We start from the raw sequence: 16,601 nt of genomic DNA, 5'->3' as shown, positions 1-16,601 counted from the left end.
TGTAATATAATCCAACTGATAATATTTTTATTTTCTATTTAGGTTAGATACTATCAAAGGCGCCCTGAAAAAAAAGGACTAATTTCTCGTTTTATTGAAAACATACAAGAAGGGTTAAAAAGAGATAAGCAGATGCAGGTCTGATATGTATATATATATATATATATATATATATATATATATATATATATATATATACATATATATATATATATATATATATATATATATATATATATATATATATATATATATATATATATATATATATATATATATATATATATAATATATATATATATATATATACATATATATATATATATATATATATATATATAAATATATATATATATATATATATATAAATATATATATATATATATATATATATATATATATATATATATATATATACATATATATATATATATATATAATATATATATTAATACATATATATTAATGTATATGATTTTTTAATCCATTTATTTAACCATAAAATATGAAAATTTACAATATTATTTAATAAACTCACATAAATAAGGTTAGGTATCACTCATATAGTTAAAAACAAGTCAATGAAGTGACACCTAAAAATAAACAATATTAAACAGAAAGAATTTAAAATAGAATGAAGAGAAAAAAAACAAAATTTATAATAAAAAGGAAAGAAAAGAAATCAAAGCACTAATAAATAAAGATAATATTAATAACTGCAATAATAATATAATAAAAATAATAATATGAATAAAAAAACATTACAAACAGTAAATATAACATAAAAACTTTACTAATAATTATAACTAATGATAAAAACTATGGTAAAAATAATTATAGTTAAGTTTATAACTACGACAGAAATTATAAAAATAAATTATTAAATTAGAAATTATTAAAGTAAACATAACATTAGCAAAAATTAGGACAATAACCATAAAAAGTATTACCTATTTACAAATTTGAATTTTTAAAGACAAATAAAAATGAAAATATTATCCCAACCTTAAATCTTCAAAAATAAAATATTAAAAATTACAAATCAAATTAAATCATAATTTTTATGTGTTTTTGCATAAATAATATTATACTAATTGTAAACAATTTACATTTTCTGTTTTTTTCAAATATAAATTAAACAAGGTTTATTAAAATTTAACATGAAGAGGTTAGAGTATAAAATTTATTGTAGTTTAAAATAAAAACAGTTCAATTTATTTTTTCAAATATATATTACAATATATATAATAAAATACTTATAATATCTGTTTAGTTTTTAAACTTATTAAAATATATATATATATAATAAAATACTTATAATATATAGTCTATTTAATAGTGGTTGCTTTTAGTTTACAAAAAAGTCAATATCAGTTAAAGTTGATTTTTAAAATCAGTTTTAAAGTAACACATAAAAACACAAAAAGTTAAACGCCAAGTAAACGCTGCCAAGCTATAAAAAAAATAACGAATAAAAAAATGAAAAAGATGAAAAAATCTCGAAAATGTTAACTACTTATAACGCATTAATATATTCTCAATTTTCTCAAACACGCAAAATGTAGTTTGCCATGAAAGAAACATGGTTTATTGAGATATAAGGGCAACCTATCAAATGTTTTACTTAGATCATCATTGAATATATCAATTGAACTGAAACATTCTAAAACAAAAATTAAATTATTATCAACTTTAAATATTAAAATAAATATTATCAACTGAATTTTCACTTTTAAAAAAGTGAAAAAGTTGAGCTGTTTAATAACTCAACAAGAGTTATTAAAGAGAGCAAAAAAGTTATTTCTCTCATTAAATTTGTCAGTTTCAATTTGATCAGGGTTTCAAGCACCTTTTCATTGATTTACAATGACTTCACGTCAGTGAAAGTTAAAACCACAAATATAGCATGACCATTTATGGATTTCTCATCAAGCAAATACTAACTAACTTTTATTAAAAAGTGTCCTTTTAACATTACATGTGTCATTATTCAATATTGGGACAGGATATTTGAATAAACTATGCAATAAAGAGTCATTTTTTAGAAAAGTTGTTGTTATTCTATTCATGTTGCTGTAGCAGATTTAATACTCCTACTACTGGTTTCAGCAATCAAATAGTTATATGTAAATGCTATTCTGCCTCCAGCTGATCCATCCATAAAAAGCAATTATTAATGAATTGTATTTTTTACTCTCGATTGGTCCATTAATGCAGCAAGGATAGCATCACACACATTTAATTGATTGACATTGAGCCACAGTCTTATTTTATTGTTAAAACATTTTGATTAAAATTTTCTAGGTTAAAAGTTGTGAGTTCACAAATAACAGGTAGATTATTATCAGCCAGTGTTTTGCCACTTTGATTAATGATCATTTTAACTTGATGAAGAATAGCTTGTTCAGCAATTATGAGTGAAATAAGTGGTGAATAAAATCCTCACAAAATCCATCACAAAAGATTTGTATGTATTCTAAATGCATTGTTCACAGAAGGTCAAAATAAAGAAAAACAGTAATTTGTTTTTTCAAGAGCATTAAAAAGAAGCCTCAGAAAGTTCTGCCATTCAATATTGTCTTGCAATAGTCTATTTAAAACAATTTACAAAGTTTATTAAAACCATACCATTAACAGTGGTACATCTTCCCAAGATTTTAGCCATCAAAATATATTAGTCAAAGATAAAATAGTTAAAATAATTTTATACATTCTTTGTATCACCTTATTACTACCCCTTTGACTAACCTTTCATATAGGAAAGTTTGTGTGCCCAGGGCCTCCTTGTATTTATCACCACACCACTTTATTTGAAAACTATAAAGTTCTAAGTTATGCTTTTCTGGATTAGTTATGAAAAAGAAATATTTTTTAACCCTATTTTGATTCTCAAAGAGCATTGTTACAGCAAGTTATAGTTTGAAATTTTTTTTTAGTAGTTTATAATAAATTTTTGCCACTGACATCATAGATTGTTTTATAATCTTAGTAGAAATGCTTTTCCATAAGTTCTTGTATATTATATTGTTGGTTACTTAAAATACTAAATGTGATTTGAGTACTAAATGCGATTTGAGATAATCAAGAATACCAATAAGTGTCCTCTCAATCCAGATTTGTTTGACATTTTTCACGAGGCTATCAAATCTTGTACCTAGAGCCATATTGTTTGCGTGTACCTAGGGCCATATTGTTTGCTTGTACTTAGTTACATAGGGCCATATGTGCGTAAAAAATTTGTTTGATAATAAGGTAGATTGTTGAATTTTGGTTGGTGCAGATTTTTTTTTTCTTGCGGTTGTTTTGGGATTACTATTTCACACAGACTTTGTTGTCAATTTTGCTCAGAACTATTAGTCAATTTTGTTATTTATTCAAGTGTTAAAATCAACACTAGATAAATTTGTTGTAAACAATCTAAGATTAAATAAATTTGTAATCAAAATTATGTGTCTATTTTCGTTGTTAGTTTATTATGGAACCTAATTTTTAGAGAGTAACTCTAGGTACAATAAAAAAGTTTGTTGTACTTAGGGCCTTAAATTTTAAAACCCTTCTACATGACAGACTTATAATTTAAGTCATTTTACCCATATTAATATAAAATAATTTGTATAGATGTGATCATAACAGTTTCACCTTTTTTAGACATATCTGGGGCCTTGAATTTGAGCATTGAAAAATCTGGCCTTAGGTACACGAACTTCCCCTAGAGTGTTTATTGTTGAATATTAAGTGATATAAATAGTTTACATTTGAATAACACCAAGGTCATTCATTTTCAAAATTTACCATGCAGTAAGGTGTGAATCATGTTGAGCAGCACAATCTAAAGCCACTTGTTCTAATCTCTAAAATACACAACCTAATTTTCAAGAAGATGGATAATTGTGCGACATATGATTTATGGGATACTCACATGTGTCCTAAAACATAAAGTGCACTAACATAGTGGCATATTTTGATTCAGTATTATATATAGATGAATATTATATTTTAAGTATAATTTTTAAAACATAAATATCCTTCACACAATTAATGGCTGGAAGAGTATTTATTTTTAAAAAATTATATTTGAGTTGATGTTATAAAATTGTTTTTGTTTACTAGTAAAAAAACATTTGCTTCTTTGTAATTTTACTTTGATCCAATAATTTTGTTTATTATATCACATGGTGCATATTTCTATAATACGCATGATACATTCCTTTGAATTAATATTTTTATAAAATGAAAACAACTATTTTATCCATATACATGATTTGTTTTAACATTTTTAATTAGTTGAAACATTTTAAAAATAGTTTTATATATTATTTATTTAAAAATAGTTTTATATACTGTTATGATTTAGTTTTTTTTAATACTATATGTATACTATTTAAACTATTTTTGTTCATTTATTCTACTTTTATTCTCACAAGAAGTTGTTCTTAAAAATTACACATAAATTTTATTACTCTCAACAAAAGTTTTTATTTCACTGAAAAAGGTACAGTTTGAGGATGCAACCATGTTATTAAGCTGTGTTTATTATTCATTTTAATGCTGAAACCAATACTTTGTATTATGCAATTAATTTAAGTTACAATAGTTTTCCTACATAAATTTTTTGCTTAACCGAAAATGTAATTATCAGTTTACTAATTTTATTTCAAATAATAGTTTGAATCAAAATTAAATTTTTAGTTTTACAAAAGAGAAATACAAAAAGTTTCTTCTTTAGAACTTTACAACCTTATTACAAAATAAAATGTTTATTACAAAATATCCACCCTTCAAGAAAATTAGTTGTTAGTGGCATTATTGGCATCAGACAAACATTTTTCTTGAAGGGTGGATTTTCTTGTAATTACTTCTGTACAACATTGATACATGTACATATATATATATAAATATATATATATATATATATATATATATATATATATATATATATATATATATATATATATATATGTATATGTATATATGAATATATGAATATATGAATATATATATATATATATATATATATATATATATATATATATATATATATATATATATATATATATATACATATATATATATATATATATATATATATATATATATATATATATATATACATATATATATATATATATATATATATATATATATATATATATATATATATATATATATATATATATATATATGTATATGTATATATGAATATATGAATATATGAATATATATATATATATATATATATATATATATATATATATATATATATATATATATATATATATATATATATATATATATATATATACATATATATATATATATATATATATATATATATATATATATATATATATATATACATATATATATATATATATATATATATATATATATATATATATATATATATATATATATATATGTAATAACTCCTAACTGGTTGTCAGAAAGTATTTTTTTGAAAAAAAAAAAATTAAAATGCAAGACCGGAATTTTTTTTTTATTACTTGATAGACTGCCTGCCCCAACCTAACCCTCAGTCGATGTAGCAGCACCCCCTTGCGTAAAAAGGCAATAAGATAGTCAATGTAGCAGCACTCCGTTGCGAGTCAGGCTATAAGATAGTGGATGTAGCAACACTCCCTTGTAGCAGCAGGATGTAAGATAGTCGATGTAGCAGCACTTCCTTGTAGCAGCAGGCTATAAGATAGTCGATGTAGCAACACTCCGTGCATGATTTACAAATAAAAATAAAAACATTTTGTTAAAAAAAGTAACAATAAAAACATGGTTTATATTATTAAAAACATTCTGAATGTTTTTAAAAACATTCTGGTCAATTAAATTTGCGTTTTTGTGGTTTTTAAAAAAAGGATTAATTTGTAATTCAATTAATGGTTTTAACTTTCTGACAACACGGAAATGTTGGACTTGACGTCCAACAATTCTGTGTTGTCAAAAGTAATTAAAAGTGACGTATTTGTTGCCGAAAAAGTCATTTTTTAACTTCCGTACTCCCAAATGCAACAATTTATATATATATATATATATATATATATATATATATATATATATATATATATATATATATATATATATATATATATATATATATATATATATATATATAGGGTGAGGTATAATATTAAAAGTTCAGAACTGTTAAAAAAAAAAAAAAAAAAGCTTTAAATACCAGGGAGTATGTGAGACTATTTCACCAAAAGCCCGGGGGGAGGGGGAGGTAAAAACTTAAAAAATGGAAGTATTAAAAAAAAACGTCTTCTCTTTTTTTAAAAAAAATTTTTTTTTGTAAAAACAAATAGAGGGGTTTGCCCCCTCCCACTGCCTACCGCTAAAACTGTAAAATTAGGTTGTTTTGGAACTAAAAATAAAACTTTTATATAGATCCACACAACATTTATTGGCATTTATTAAAATAAAGTACAATAAAGATTAATTCTTAAACATTGTCAAGCCAATAAGGTTTTGTTTAGATAGATTACGTGACATCAACTTCTGTGACAACTCTAGTCCTTTAATCCAACCATCTCTTCTATCTTCTGTAAAAACATTTTCGCATGCCTGGGTAACTTTTTTTACATTTCTTTCGACAGCTTGAGTGTGGCAACACCAGTTTGTGCAATCACTGGTTTAAATGAATATTCTTTGATGTCTTTAGTTGTCATGCAACAAGTCAAAGGTGGTTCAAAGGTGCTTCATTCCAATCAATAAGATCCTTGAGACAAATTGCCTTAGTATTGATATCTGGTAATCTGGTATATCCTTTTTGGTCTAACCGATAGATCTCCTAGTTGTTCATTTTCATCACCTTCTCCTCTTATTTCTAAAATTTTGAGTACACTGAAACTTCTCTCCTCTTTATTTTCAGAACAAAGCATAGTTTGAAGAATAGATTCAGAGAAGGCATACCAAGCAGATTCCTTAATAGTTGGAATGACAATATTCTGAATATCGAGTGACCGGTGTTGAAGCAACTTAAGCTGGTAAAGAACATGTTTTGGTCCTTCTGTCCAACTATGTTTAACTTTGATGTTAAACCAGACAGAAAAGTACACTCCTACAATGAACTCGACTAGTTTAAGAAGTTTTTGGGCTGCATCGCCTTGAAGACCATGATGAGATACCCAAATTCTACATATTCTATTGGCTGTTGTTAGCCATCTGGCCATGTTAACAGGGCCAATTTCAAGAAGTCCTAGTTGCTGAGGAACATGACCACTGCGTATAGCGTTAACTATTTGATAGCTGTAATACTGATCTGTAGAAAGGTCTTTAACCACATCATTACTTAAGTTAATTAGAGGCTCACCAGTTTCAACTTTACTAAAAAAAGGGTTAATTTCAAGATTGATTGCTTCATCAAGTAAGCTTCCAATGGGTCCACTCCATTTTTTACCACTTTTAGTTTCTCCATCTAACAATTTAATTAGACGTTTGAGTGGTAATTCATTGGTGTGTAGAGCACATGCAATCCAATTTAACTTTCGCCCTAATTTAAGCTCCATAAAGTGCATTACTCCTCCAACACAACCTGTGTTTACATTGGTAGAGTCTCCACCAATTGCTTTTAAGTGTACATTAATGTTCCTCATTGCAGTATACTCAATAATCTTATCTGCTATAATTTCAGCTTCTTTAGCTGGAGTGAAATGAAATAAATACTTACCATCACCAGAACAAATAGTGTAATGTTCTTCTTTAACTTTAGCTGGATACTGTCTGTCTGATCCATCTACAGTTAAAAATACTTTAGTAAGATCTTTTCGTTCATCAAAAAATATGCAGTCAATAATCTCTTTATTGCAATAATCATCAAACTGAATAGCAACTTCATTCATTACTTTATCCCTCCGAACTTTACTGTGATCTATTATTAATCTAGTGTCACTTTGGGATACAAGTCCTCCATCTACCCATGCTGCAGTAGCTATGACTGCAGTTGCTCTTAAACCAACACCATATCGAATACGGGCCAATGCAATATTAGAGATATCTTCATAATTTCTAGATTTTTTAAAATATTTTATACAAGGCTTTTAAATAGAAAAAATCTCATTTTCCTCAGATTCAAACTCTTTATAATTATCATGTTCGTTATCTTGTTCATTTTGAGTATTATTTTCTTCTTGCGTCGTGTGTTTTTTTCCTCTTGTTTGTTTTTCTTCTTTTCTTCTTCATTTGCAACTTTGTACTTTTTTGAACCTTTTGGACTCCATCAAATCAGCAGGTCCAAGTTGATATGAACTAAAAGATCTAATCTTTTCTCGTTGGGCTAAAAAAAGGTAGCAACATTTTGCTTACAACTAGACAAATTAAAATAAAATTTTCTATTTAAAATAATCAAAGAGATCAGTAAAATATTATTAAATTTGATTTTCAGCTTTACTAACACTTTTATAATGATTGTCGTATATTCACTCGTACCTTTTATATAAACCAGTTCAATAATTGGTATTTTTCTCTCCCGGACAGATACAGGTAGTGTGGGCACCAAATTTACAGTCAGGAGGACAGCATTGCTCAGAACAAAGAACTATTTTACAGTTACACTCCACCAAGTCAAACAGTTTGTCAATAACGAAATTAAACTTTTGTTTTATAACTTTACTTGCTTTGTTTTGAGAAATTAGACTAGCTTTGTTCCATGCGTCTATAAGTCTTGTTACAAAATTATGCTTTAAACAAGTTACGGGAGGTGCAAATAAACCATTGGCCATTTGCCATTTTTCTGAAAGTTTATTATAAATATCCTGGATCAACTCAGAATTGCTATAGTTCCTTCTGTTTAGTTTACTTGTTTCTCTTAAAAAAATAAATCTCTCATTGTTGGGAGTTCAGCTGTTGGCAACTCTTTTCCAGATCCCAAATATACGTAGACAAGAACCATTTTTCCATCCTGTTCCAATAGCCATTTTGATTTTAATATTATTTTTTATCTAGTAATTTTTAAAATTAGAAAGATATAAATATATATTATAAATATATATTATAAATATATATATATATATATATATATATATATATATATATATATATATATATATATATATATATATATATATATATATATATATATATATATATATATATATATATATATATAACTTGCATAACAAATATTAAAGCAAAATACTTTTGAATAAAGTTTTGTGTGTAGCCATTCATCAAATAGAATGTATAAGTTAAATACATACAAAACTTTGCAAAAATACTAATTTTTAAGTATTTTGTAAACCAAAATTTCTGAAACAGTATAACTATTAAACAAATTTTGCTTATCCTGCTATATTTTGTTTTGATAAGGTTGTTGTAAAACAGGTATAACTCTAAAATATTGAAATTAACCCTGAAAATATGAAAATATCAAAAATTTACAATTTTTGCAATTTTCAAGGCATTGTTATGAATAACAATTAGCTGTTGATCTTTTCTAATGTTTTTATTTTACAAGAAGGGTAATAATAAAGGGTAAAATAAAATTAATTATAATGATCAAAAATATTAGGGTTTGAATAAAATAAAAATTAATTATAATGATCATTTAAAATAAATGCATTTTATGTAAATTAAAAATGTAAATTTTTTTTAGTAGGCATGTATTTTTTATGATAAATTTAAACATTTGAAACTATTTTTCCATGTCTATCTAAAAATCTTTCATAAAATTACTTTTTTTGAATACTTTAAATTATGAAAAAGGTTAATTAAAATCTTTTCGTTGCAATGGAATGATTTAATTGCTTTATTTTTCTTGTTTCTGTTTTTACAAAGAATTGTTTAAAAGCTGTTTTTTTTAAACTTGATTAAAAAAAAACAGCTTTTAACTAATGAAATGATTAAAAATTCAAAGATAATGTTTATACAATTTAAAAATACTGTTTTTTTATTTTAATAATTTAATTTCACTTTTTAAATAAACAACAATTTACATACAATTTTTTCATTTGTTAAGCAATCATTAGAAGTAATTTGTAAAAGTGTTTTACGTAACTTTAATAAAACGTTTCTAAAGATAAGTTTTAGAGTAATTTATTTCAACCACAATTAAAAGAAAATTTTGCCTCGAGTTTGAGTTTTTAAGTTTTATTTTAAAGCTTATATATATATATTTTTTGTGAGGAATGGTTTCCTTTTTCATTTTTTTATATTTTTTCAATAGTTTTCAGACTTAAAAAGAAAGACTTAAAAACACTAAGCTAAACTGTTTAGCTTAGCGTTTCTTTTTTCAGCGCATTTCTAAAATATTTAAATCATCAAAATATCTAAACAGTCGTGGTCAAGTTGTCAACAAAAAAAAAATCATTTGCGTGTTCAGCAATAGGATTCGATCGCATGTCATTCCTGTCCAAGCCTGATATATATGTATACATATCTATGTTGTACAGACCTAGTTACAGGAAAATCTGCCCTTTTAGAAAATTGGTTGTCTAGTGCCAATAATATATATATATATATATATATATATATATATATATATATATATATATATATATATATATATATATATATATATATATATATACACACACATATATATATATATATACACATATACATATGTATATATATAGTTCTATAGATTGTTGCATTTGGGAGTACGGAAGGAAAAAAAATGATTCTTATGCCAACAAATACGTCACTTTGAATTACTTTTGACTTTCGTTCAACATTTGCATGTGTCCGAAAGTTAAAACCATTAATTTAATTACAAATTAATCGTTTTTTAAAAAAACCGCAAAAACGCAAATTTAATTGACAGAATGTTTTTAAATTTAAATTGACAATTTTAATTGATTGACAATTAATTAATTTTAAATTTCAATTGACAATTTCAAATTTAATTGACAAAATGTTTTTAAAAACATTCTTAACTTTTTTAATAATATAAACAATTTTTGTTTTTTTGTTTTTTTAAATAAAATGTTTTTATTTTTATTTTTTTTTAATAAAATGTTTTTATTTTTGTTGCTACATCGACTATCTTATAGCCTAACTCGCAACAAAGTGCTGCTACATCGACTGACAAGTAGCCTGACTCGCAACAGAGTGTTGCTACATCGACTATCTTATAGCCTGACTCGCAAGGGAGTGCTGCTACATTGACTGAGGGTTTGGTTGGGGCAGGCAATCTATTAAGTAACAAAAAAAAATTCCAGTCTTGCATTTTAATTTTTACCTTTTGTCAACAAAACTTTCTGACAATCAGTTAGGATATATATATATATATATATATATATATATATATATATATATATATATATATATATATATATATATATATATATATATATATATATGTGTATATATATATATATATATATATATATATGTATATATATATATATGTATATATATATATATATGTATATATGTATATATATATATATATGTATATATATATGTATATATATAGTTTGTTTGATAACTAGGTAGCTTGTAACCAATTTTCTTAAAGGGAAGATTTTTTTGCAACTGCGTCTGTACAACATTAATATGTGTACATATATATAAAGATATATATATGTATGTATATATATATATATATATATATATATATATATATATATATATATATATATATATATACACACACAAACACATATACATATATAGTATCAAATACTATATATATACTTACATATATATATAGTAAGTATATATAGTATCAAATACTATATATATATACTTACATATATATATAAAGTATTTGATACTTTACATGCTATTATCTTATATTAAAAATATTCAAGATATTTTAAATTATATATTAAATATTTTATATATAATAAAAATATCTTTAAAAATATTTAAAATTAAAAAAAAAAATTATAAAAACTATATTGATATAGTTTTAATAACTTTTATATATGTATACATATATATATAAAACAGCAAATATAATAAAATACAATAAATAATTACACAATATATATAATAGAATAAAGATATCTTAAATATAATAATAAAAATCTAGTATATAAAATTTCAGTTATTTAATATTGATATACAGTTTTCGAAATATTTCATGTGAAAAGGCTCTGTAGAGTGGAAATAAAGTTAACTTTTAAATTGAACTTCAAAAGGCTAAAAAATTGACTTATATTTCTAAAAATAAATTATTTTTATATTCTAATGTTTATTCTTAGCACCTTTCAATTGTTGAATAGCAATTCATCAACATTGCTTTGAAGAAACCAGATGTTGAAGTTGATTGCTATCAATTTTGTTCCAAGCTTTTTTAACTGCAACAGTCAGCTTGATCTAAATTGTTTTCCAGAGGCGTAAACCTTTTGAACAATGATCCTCCGCAAGTTTTCAATGAGATTCAAGTCAAAGGATTTGGACAACCAGTCGATTACTTCAATATTTATTTCTTCAAGCTACTCTTTTATCATTGATGAGGAAATAATGCTTGCTTTATCCTGCTGGAAAAGGAAGTCAACACCTCACTTCAAATGAGTGAAGGGTAGCAAGTACTAAGAAAGAGTATCAATGTACTTTTGCGAATCTCTTCTGAATTATTTACTCTAAAACCCACCCTAAACCATGATGGATCCAACGCCATATCGGTGTTTGGAAAAATACTGCTTTTCTTACCTTAAATTGTAGCAATAGCATTGTAGTTCATCTAAGCCATCCAAATTAAATTTTTTTTTCATCCGAAAAGATGACTTTACCCCACTTGAAATCGTCCCAGGTTACATGCTGTTTTGTCTACTCAAGATAGTTCTGCTTATGGGTTTAAATGAGCATTGGTGAGGCCATAAGCTTGCTGTACTTCAAGTCTTGACAATTCTGGAGATTTTGATGGATCTATTTGGGTCTAACTTTAAGATTAAGATCATATTGGAAATAACCTTTCTTGATCTCTTTATTTCCTTTTAAATCTTTGACATGCTTGAAAACTTTAAAAGGATAGTAATAATTATGCTTAATAAAAATGCTTATTGTTTAATTAGTAAAATATAAATATATATTTTTTTTCTTTTTTTTTCTCTCCGTTCTGAGGCCTAAAAAAATAAAATCGATTTCATTACCATTAGTATCTTTTCAAGTTGGTGGGCTATCTTTATTTCCGGCATCAAAATCTGGTTTTTGCAAATAAACAAAAAACAAAAATCTTTCAAAATTTGCTTTTTTACAGCCAATCAAACATACAATGAAGATAAGGCACACTTCTTTGTATATTTGAATTTAAAGCTTTAAAAATTTAAAATTTTATTTTAAATTTTTTAAAATCCACTAAAAAAATTAGTTTTTAGAACTATTAATTTTAAAAAATTTGTGTTTTTAAAGTATTTTTTATGTTTTAAAAAATATTTTAAGGCTATTATTTTATTAAAAGCCTTAAATTCTCCAGCAATAAATAGTTTAAGATTTACTTTAAGGCTTTTAATTGGTCTTTAAATTTATGCTAAAAACACTTTAAATTGTCCACAAAGCTCACTTCTTTCATTTTATTTTAAATTTTTTATTGATAAAATTTTTTAAAATAAAACATTATAATCAAAACGATTTTGATTAAACCCCTAATGTTTCAAGAAATAAATTTATAAATTTTTTAAGCTAAAAAACTACTTTTTATTTTTGGCCACTTTTTAAGTTTTCTGATTGTTTAACATAGGAAGAACTGATTATTAGTTTGTCGTTTGAATCAACATTAAAAAAAATTAGTGTTCATTATAAATAATCATATAAAATGTTCATTGAAAGTTTCAACTTTTTGTTTCCATATGCTATTTAATTATGCTTTTTTTTTAAATAGGAAAATCTAAAGAAATTTAAAGAAGAGGCAAAAAAGTTTGATGAGTCTGATGCAATAAAAGAAGCAAAGTTAAAACTATCGACTGTTAATCGTATTAAGGTAAAATTATTTCAGTTTTAAAGTTGCAAACACTTTTTTTTTTTTTGCATTAATTGCATTTTTTAATGAACATCAAAAAATGCAATTAATGTTACATTTTTACATGGAGATTTTTTGGTTTTAAAGGATTCAAATTTGAAACATGTTTTAAAAAGTTATTACAAATATTAATTCATATAATATAAAATAATTGTCATAAATAATAATCTATATAGTATAGTTAGCGTTTAAAGAATTTGCAGCAAAAAAAAGCTATAAGAAACAACAAAGAATAAAACAGCAATACTCAAAGAAAAGAAACTAATAATATATGAAATAGAAAATCTAAATATAATAAACTAAAAAAATAAAAGTTTGTCAAAAAAATAATATACCTAAATATTTTATTGTTTTTGTTTTCTTTTTTTTTTTATAGCGTTTGTTATTTTTCACTACCAAAATTGTTGAGGAAAAATGCAGATACAAAGATAACAAAAATAAAAATATTTTTTGATATACAAATTATTAGTGACTTTTGTCAGTCAGTTTATTAAGTCACTTTATTAATTGCGCTAAAAAAATGGATAGTTTTGAAATTTGTTTTTCAAATGTTTTTGCTAAACTTTACTGTTTTTATCAATGCACAGGAAAGTGAGATTTTATTTTTTCACAAGTTTTTCATATAAAAAAATAAAGTCATTAATACTAATATTCAAATATAAAATATTTGGAGTTTTTCACTACCCCCATTGAAATAGTCTGCACTTCTGTTGGGTTCTCCAAACCCGATGGTTTATTTCCTGATGAACTATTGTTATTGACGATGCTTTTAACAAAATGTTTTTTTTCTCAACTTGTATCAAATTCGGTAGCTAAAAATAACAATCACCCAAAAAAAAGAATACAAAAGTTGTACAAAAATTTTATAAATTTTTTTTTTTTTAATATATATATATAATGTATATATATATATATCTATAGTAAACTCCCGGTTATTGGAACTGGCACTTATTCTATCCCGCTTATTCAAAGAAATTTTAATTCCCCGCAATTTTTTCTTGACAAACACATGCAAATACCAATCAGTTATTCGAAATTTTGGTTATTGGAAACAATTTTTGACTCCCCTCGACGAAAACTCTTTCAGTTATTCAAACTTTTTCTTTGTTTGAAGATACCATTCCATTGCATTTCAAAACGTAACATTACTAAATGTTATCAAAATATTATAAGCAAAATAATGTTATTAAAATATAATTAAAAAATTGAAGACATAGCAAAGTAGTGCGGTAGAAGTTTCAACATGACATCTAAACAAAAGAAAACAGTTCTGACAATCAAAGAAAAATATTTTGCTCTTAAAGATTTAGAAAAAGGACTAAATAAAAAAATGTTGCAAAAAAGTTCAGTGTTCTTCAAAACACTTTAATTTACTGGGTTACGCATAAAAAAAACATAATTAGCAAGTATGAGTCAGGTCAATATGGAGCAAAGAGACAAAAGTTAAGTTTGGGAAAGCATGATTCCGTTGATAAAGCTGTATATAAATGATTTATGAGCACACGTGAACGAAATGTACCGATTGGTGGACACATCATTAGAGAAAAAGCTTTAGGTTTTGCAAAAGATCTCAACATTGCGGATTTAAAGGCTTCAGAAGGGTGGCTTGATTGGTAGAAAAAAAGACAATGTTGTTTTTCGAACTATTTCTGGCGAGGAAAAGTCATGTAAAGTGGAAAAGACATCAAGTTGGGAGCAAACCCATTTGCCCACTACCCTCTCAAGGTATGAATTGAGAGATGTTTACAACGCTGACGAGTTTGGTTTATTTTATCAACAGCCACCGGCAAACACCTTTCATCTAAAAGGTGAACGATGTGCAGGAGGAAAATTAAGCAAAGTTCGTTTAACAGGCTTAGCAGCAAGATATGGGGTTGGTGAAAAGCTGCCTATGTTTATAATCGGAAAAGCAGAAAAACCACGATGTTTCAAAGGTGTCAAAGGCCTACCTGGTCAGTACAAGTCCCAAAATAATTCCTGGATGGACTCTAAAATCTTTACTGATTATGTAAGGAGACTTGACGCAAAGTTTAATGCTGAGGGTAGAAAAGTTGCACTAATCATAGATAAATGCCCAGCTCATCCTAATGTTGAAAATCTCAAAGCAATTGAATTAGTATTTTTACCACCAAACACAACCTCCAAAACGCAACCAATGGACTAGGGAGTCATAAGGGCATTGAAGACTTTTTATCGCACGAATGTTGTGAGGCGTCAGACAAAATACATCTATACTGGTAAAATGATCCCAAATATCAACATTCTTGAAGCCATGAGCATGTTGGTCAAGTCATGGGATGCTGTATCGACTAGCACTGTAATAAATTGTTTTAGAAAGGCAGGCTTCTCAAAGGAGATTCCGGTTGCAAGTATAAATGGTGAAGAAGATCCTTTTGAATTGCTTGAAGAAAACGTCAAAGAGCTTAGATCACGTAGCTTAGTAGAGAAAGATTTTGCTGTTAAAGATTACGTAAACATAGATTTTGATATTTGTACAAGCGAAGCAATCGCTTTCACAATCAATCAATCAATAATTTATTTCTGAAATAAGATTTTACATTCAAGGATGTTTACAAATAGTAAATTTACTAATATAGAGTAAACACCTGCTAATGTTAATAATATCTAATTCAAATAAATATAATGCTAATTTTCATAATATATAATAAAAATAATAAAC

The 16,601-nt window shown here is 25.1% G+C and overlaps 1 protein-coding gene across 1 annotated transcript in view; it reads left to right on the top strand.

Moving 5' to 3' along the window:
• The window catches only part of LOC136089473 (mitochondrial import inner membrane translocase subunit TIM44-like), an 86,553-nt gene that overhangs the window by 13,289 nt on the left and 56,663 nt on the right, over positions 1 to 16,601 (top strand). The window contains exons 2-3 of the mRNA XM_065815491.1: positions 43 to 138; positions 13,784 to 13,882. Of these exons, the coding sequence (XP_065671563.1) occupies positions 43 to 138; positions 13,784 to 13,882 (195 nt within the window). The remainder of the gene's footprint in view (positions 1 to 42; positions 139 to 13,783; positions 13,883 to 16,601) is intronic.

Source organism: Hydra vulgaris, chromosome 13, assembly GCF_038396675.1.
Source record: "Hydra vulgaris chromosome 13, alternate assembly HydraT2T_AEP".
NCBI lineage: Eukaryota > Metazoa > Cnidaria > Hydrozoa > Anthoathecata > Hydridae > Hydra > Hydra vulgaris.
The sequence above is the reverse complement of the archived record's forward strand: the minus strand, read 5'-3'. Positions and strand labels throughout refer to the sequence as shown.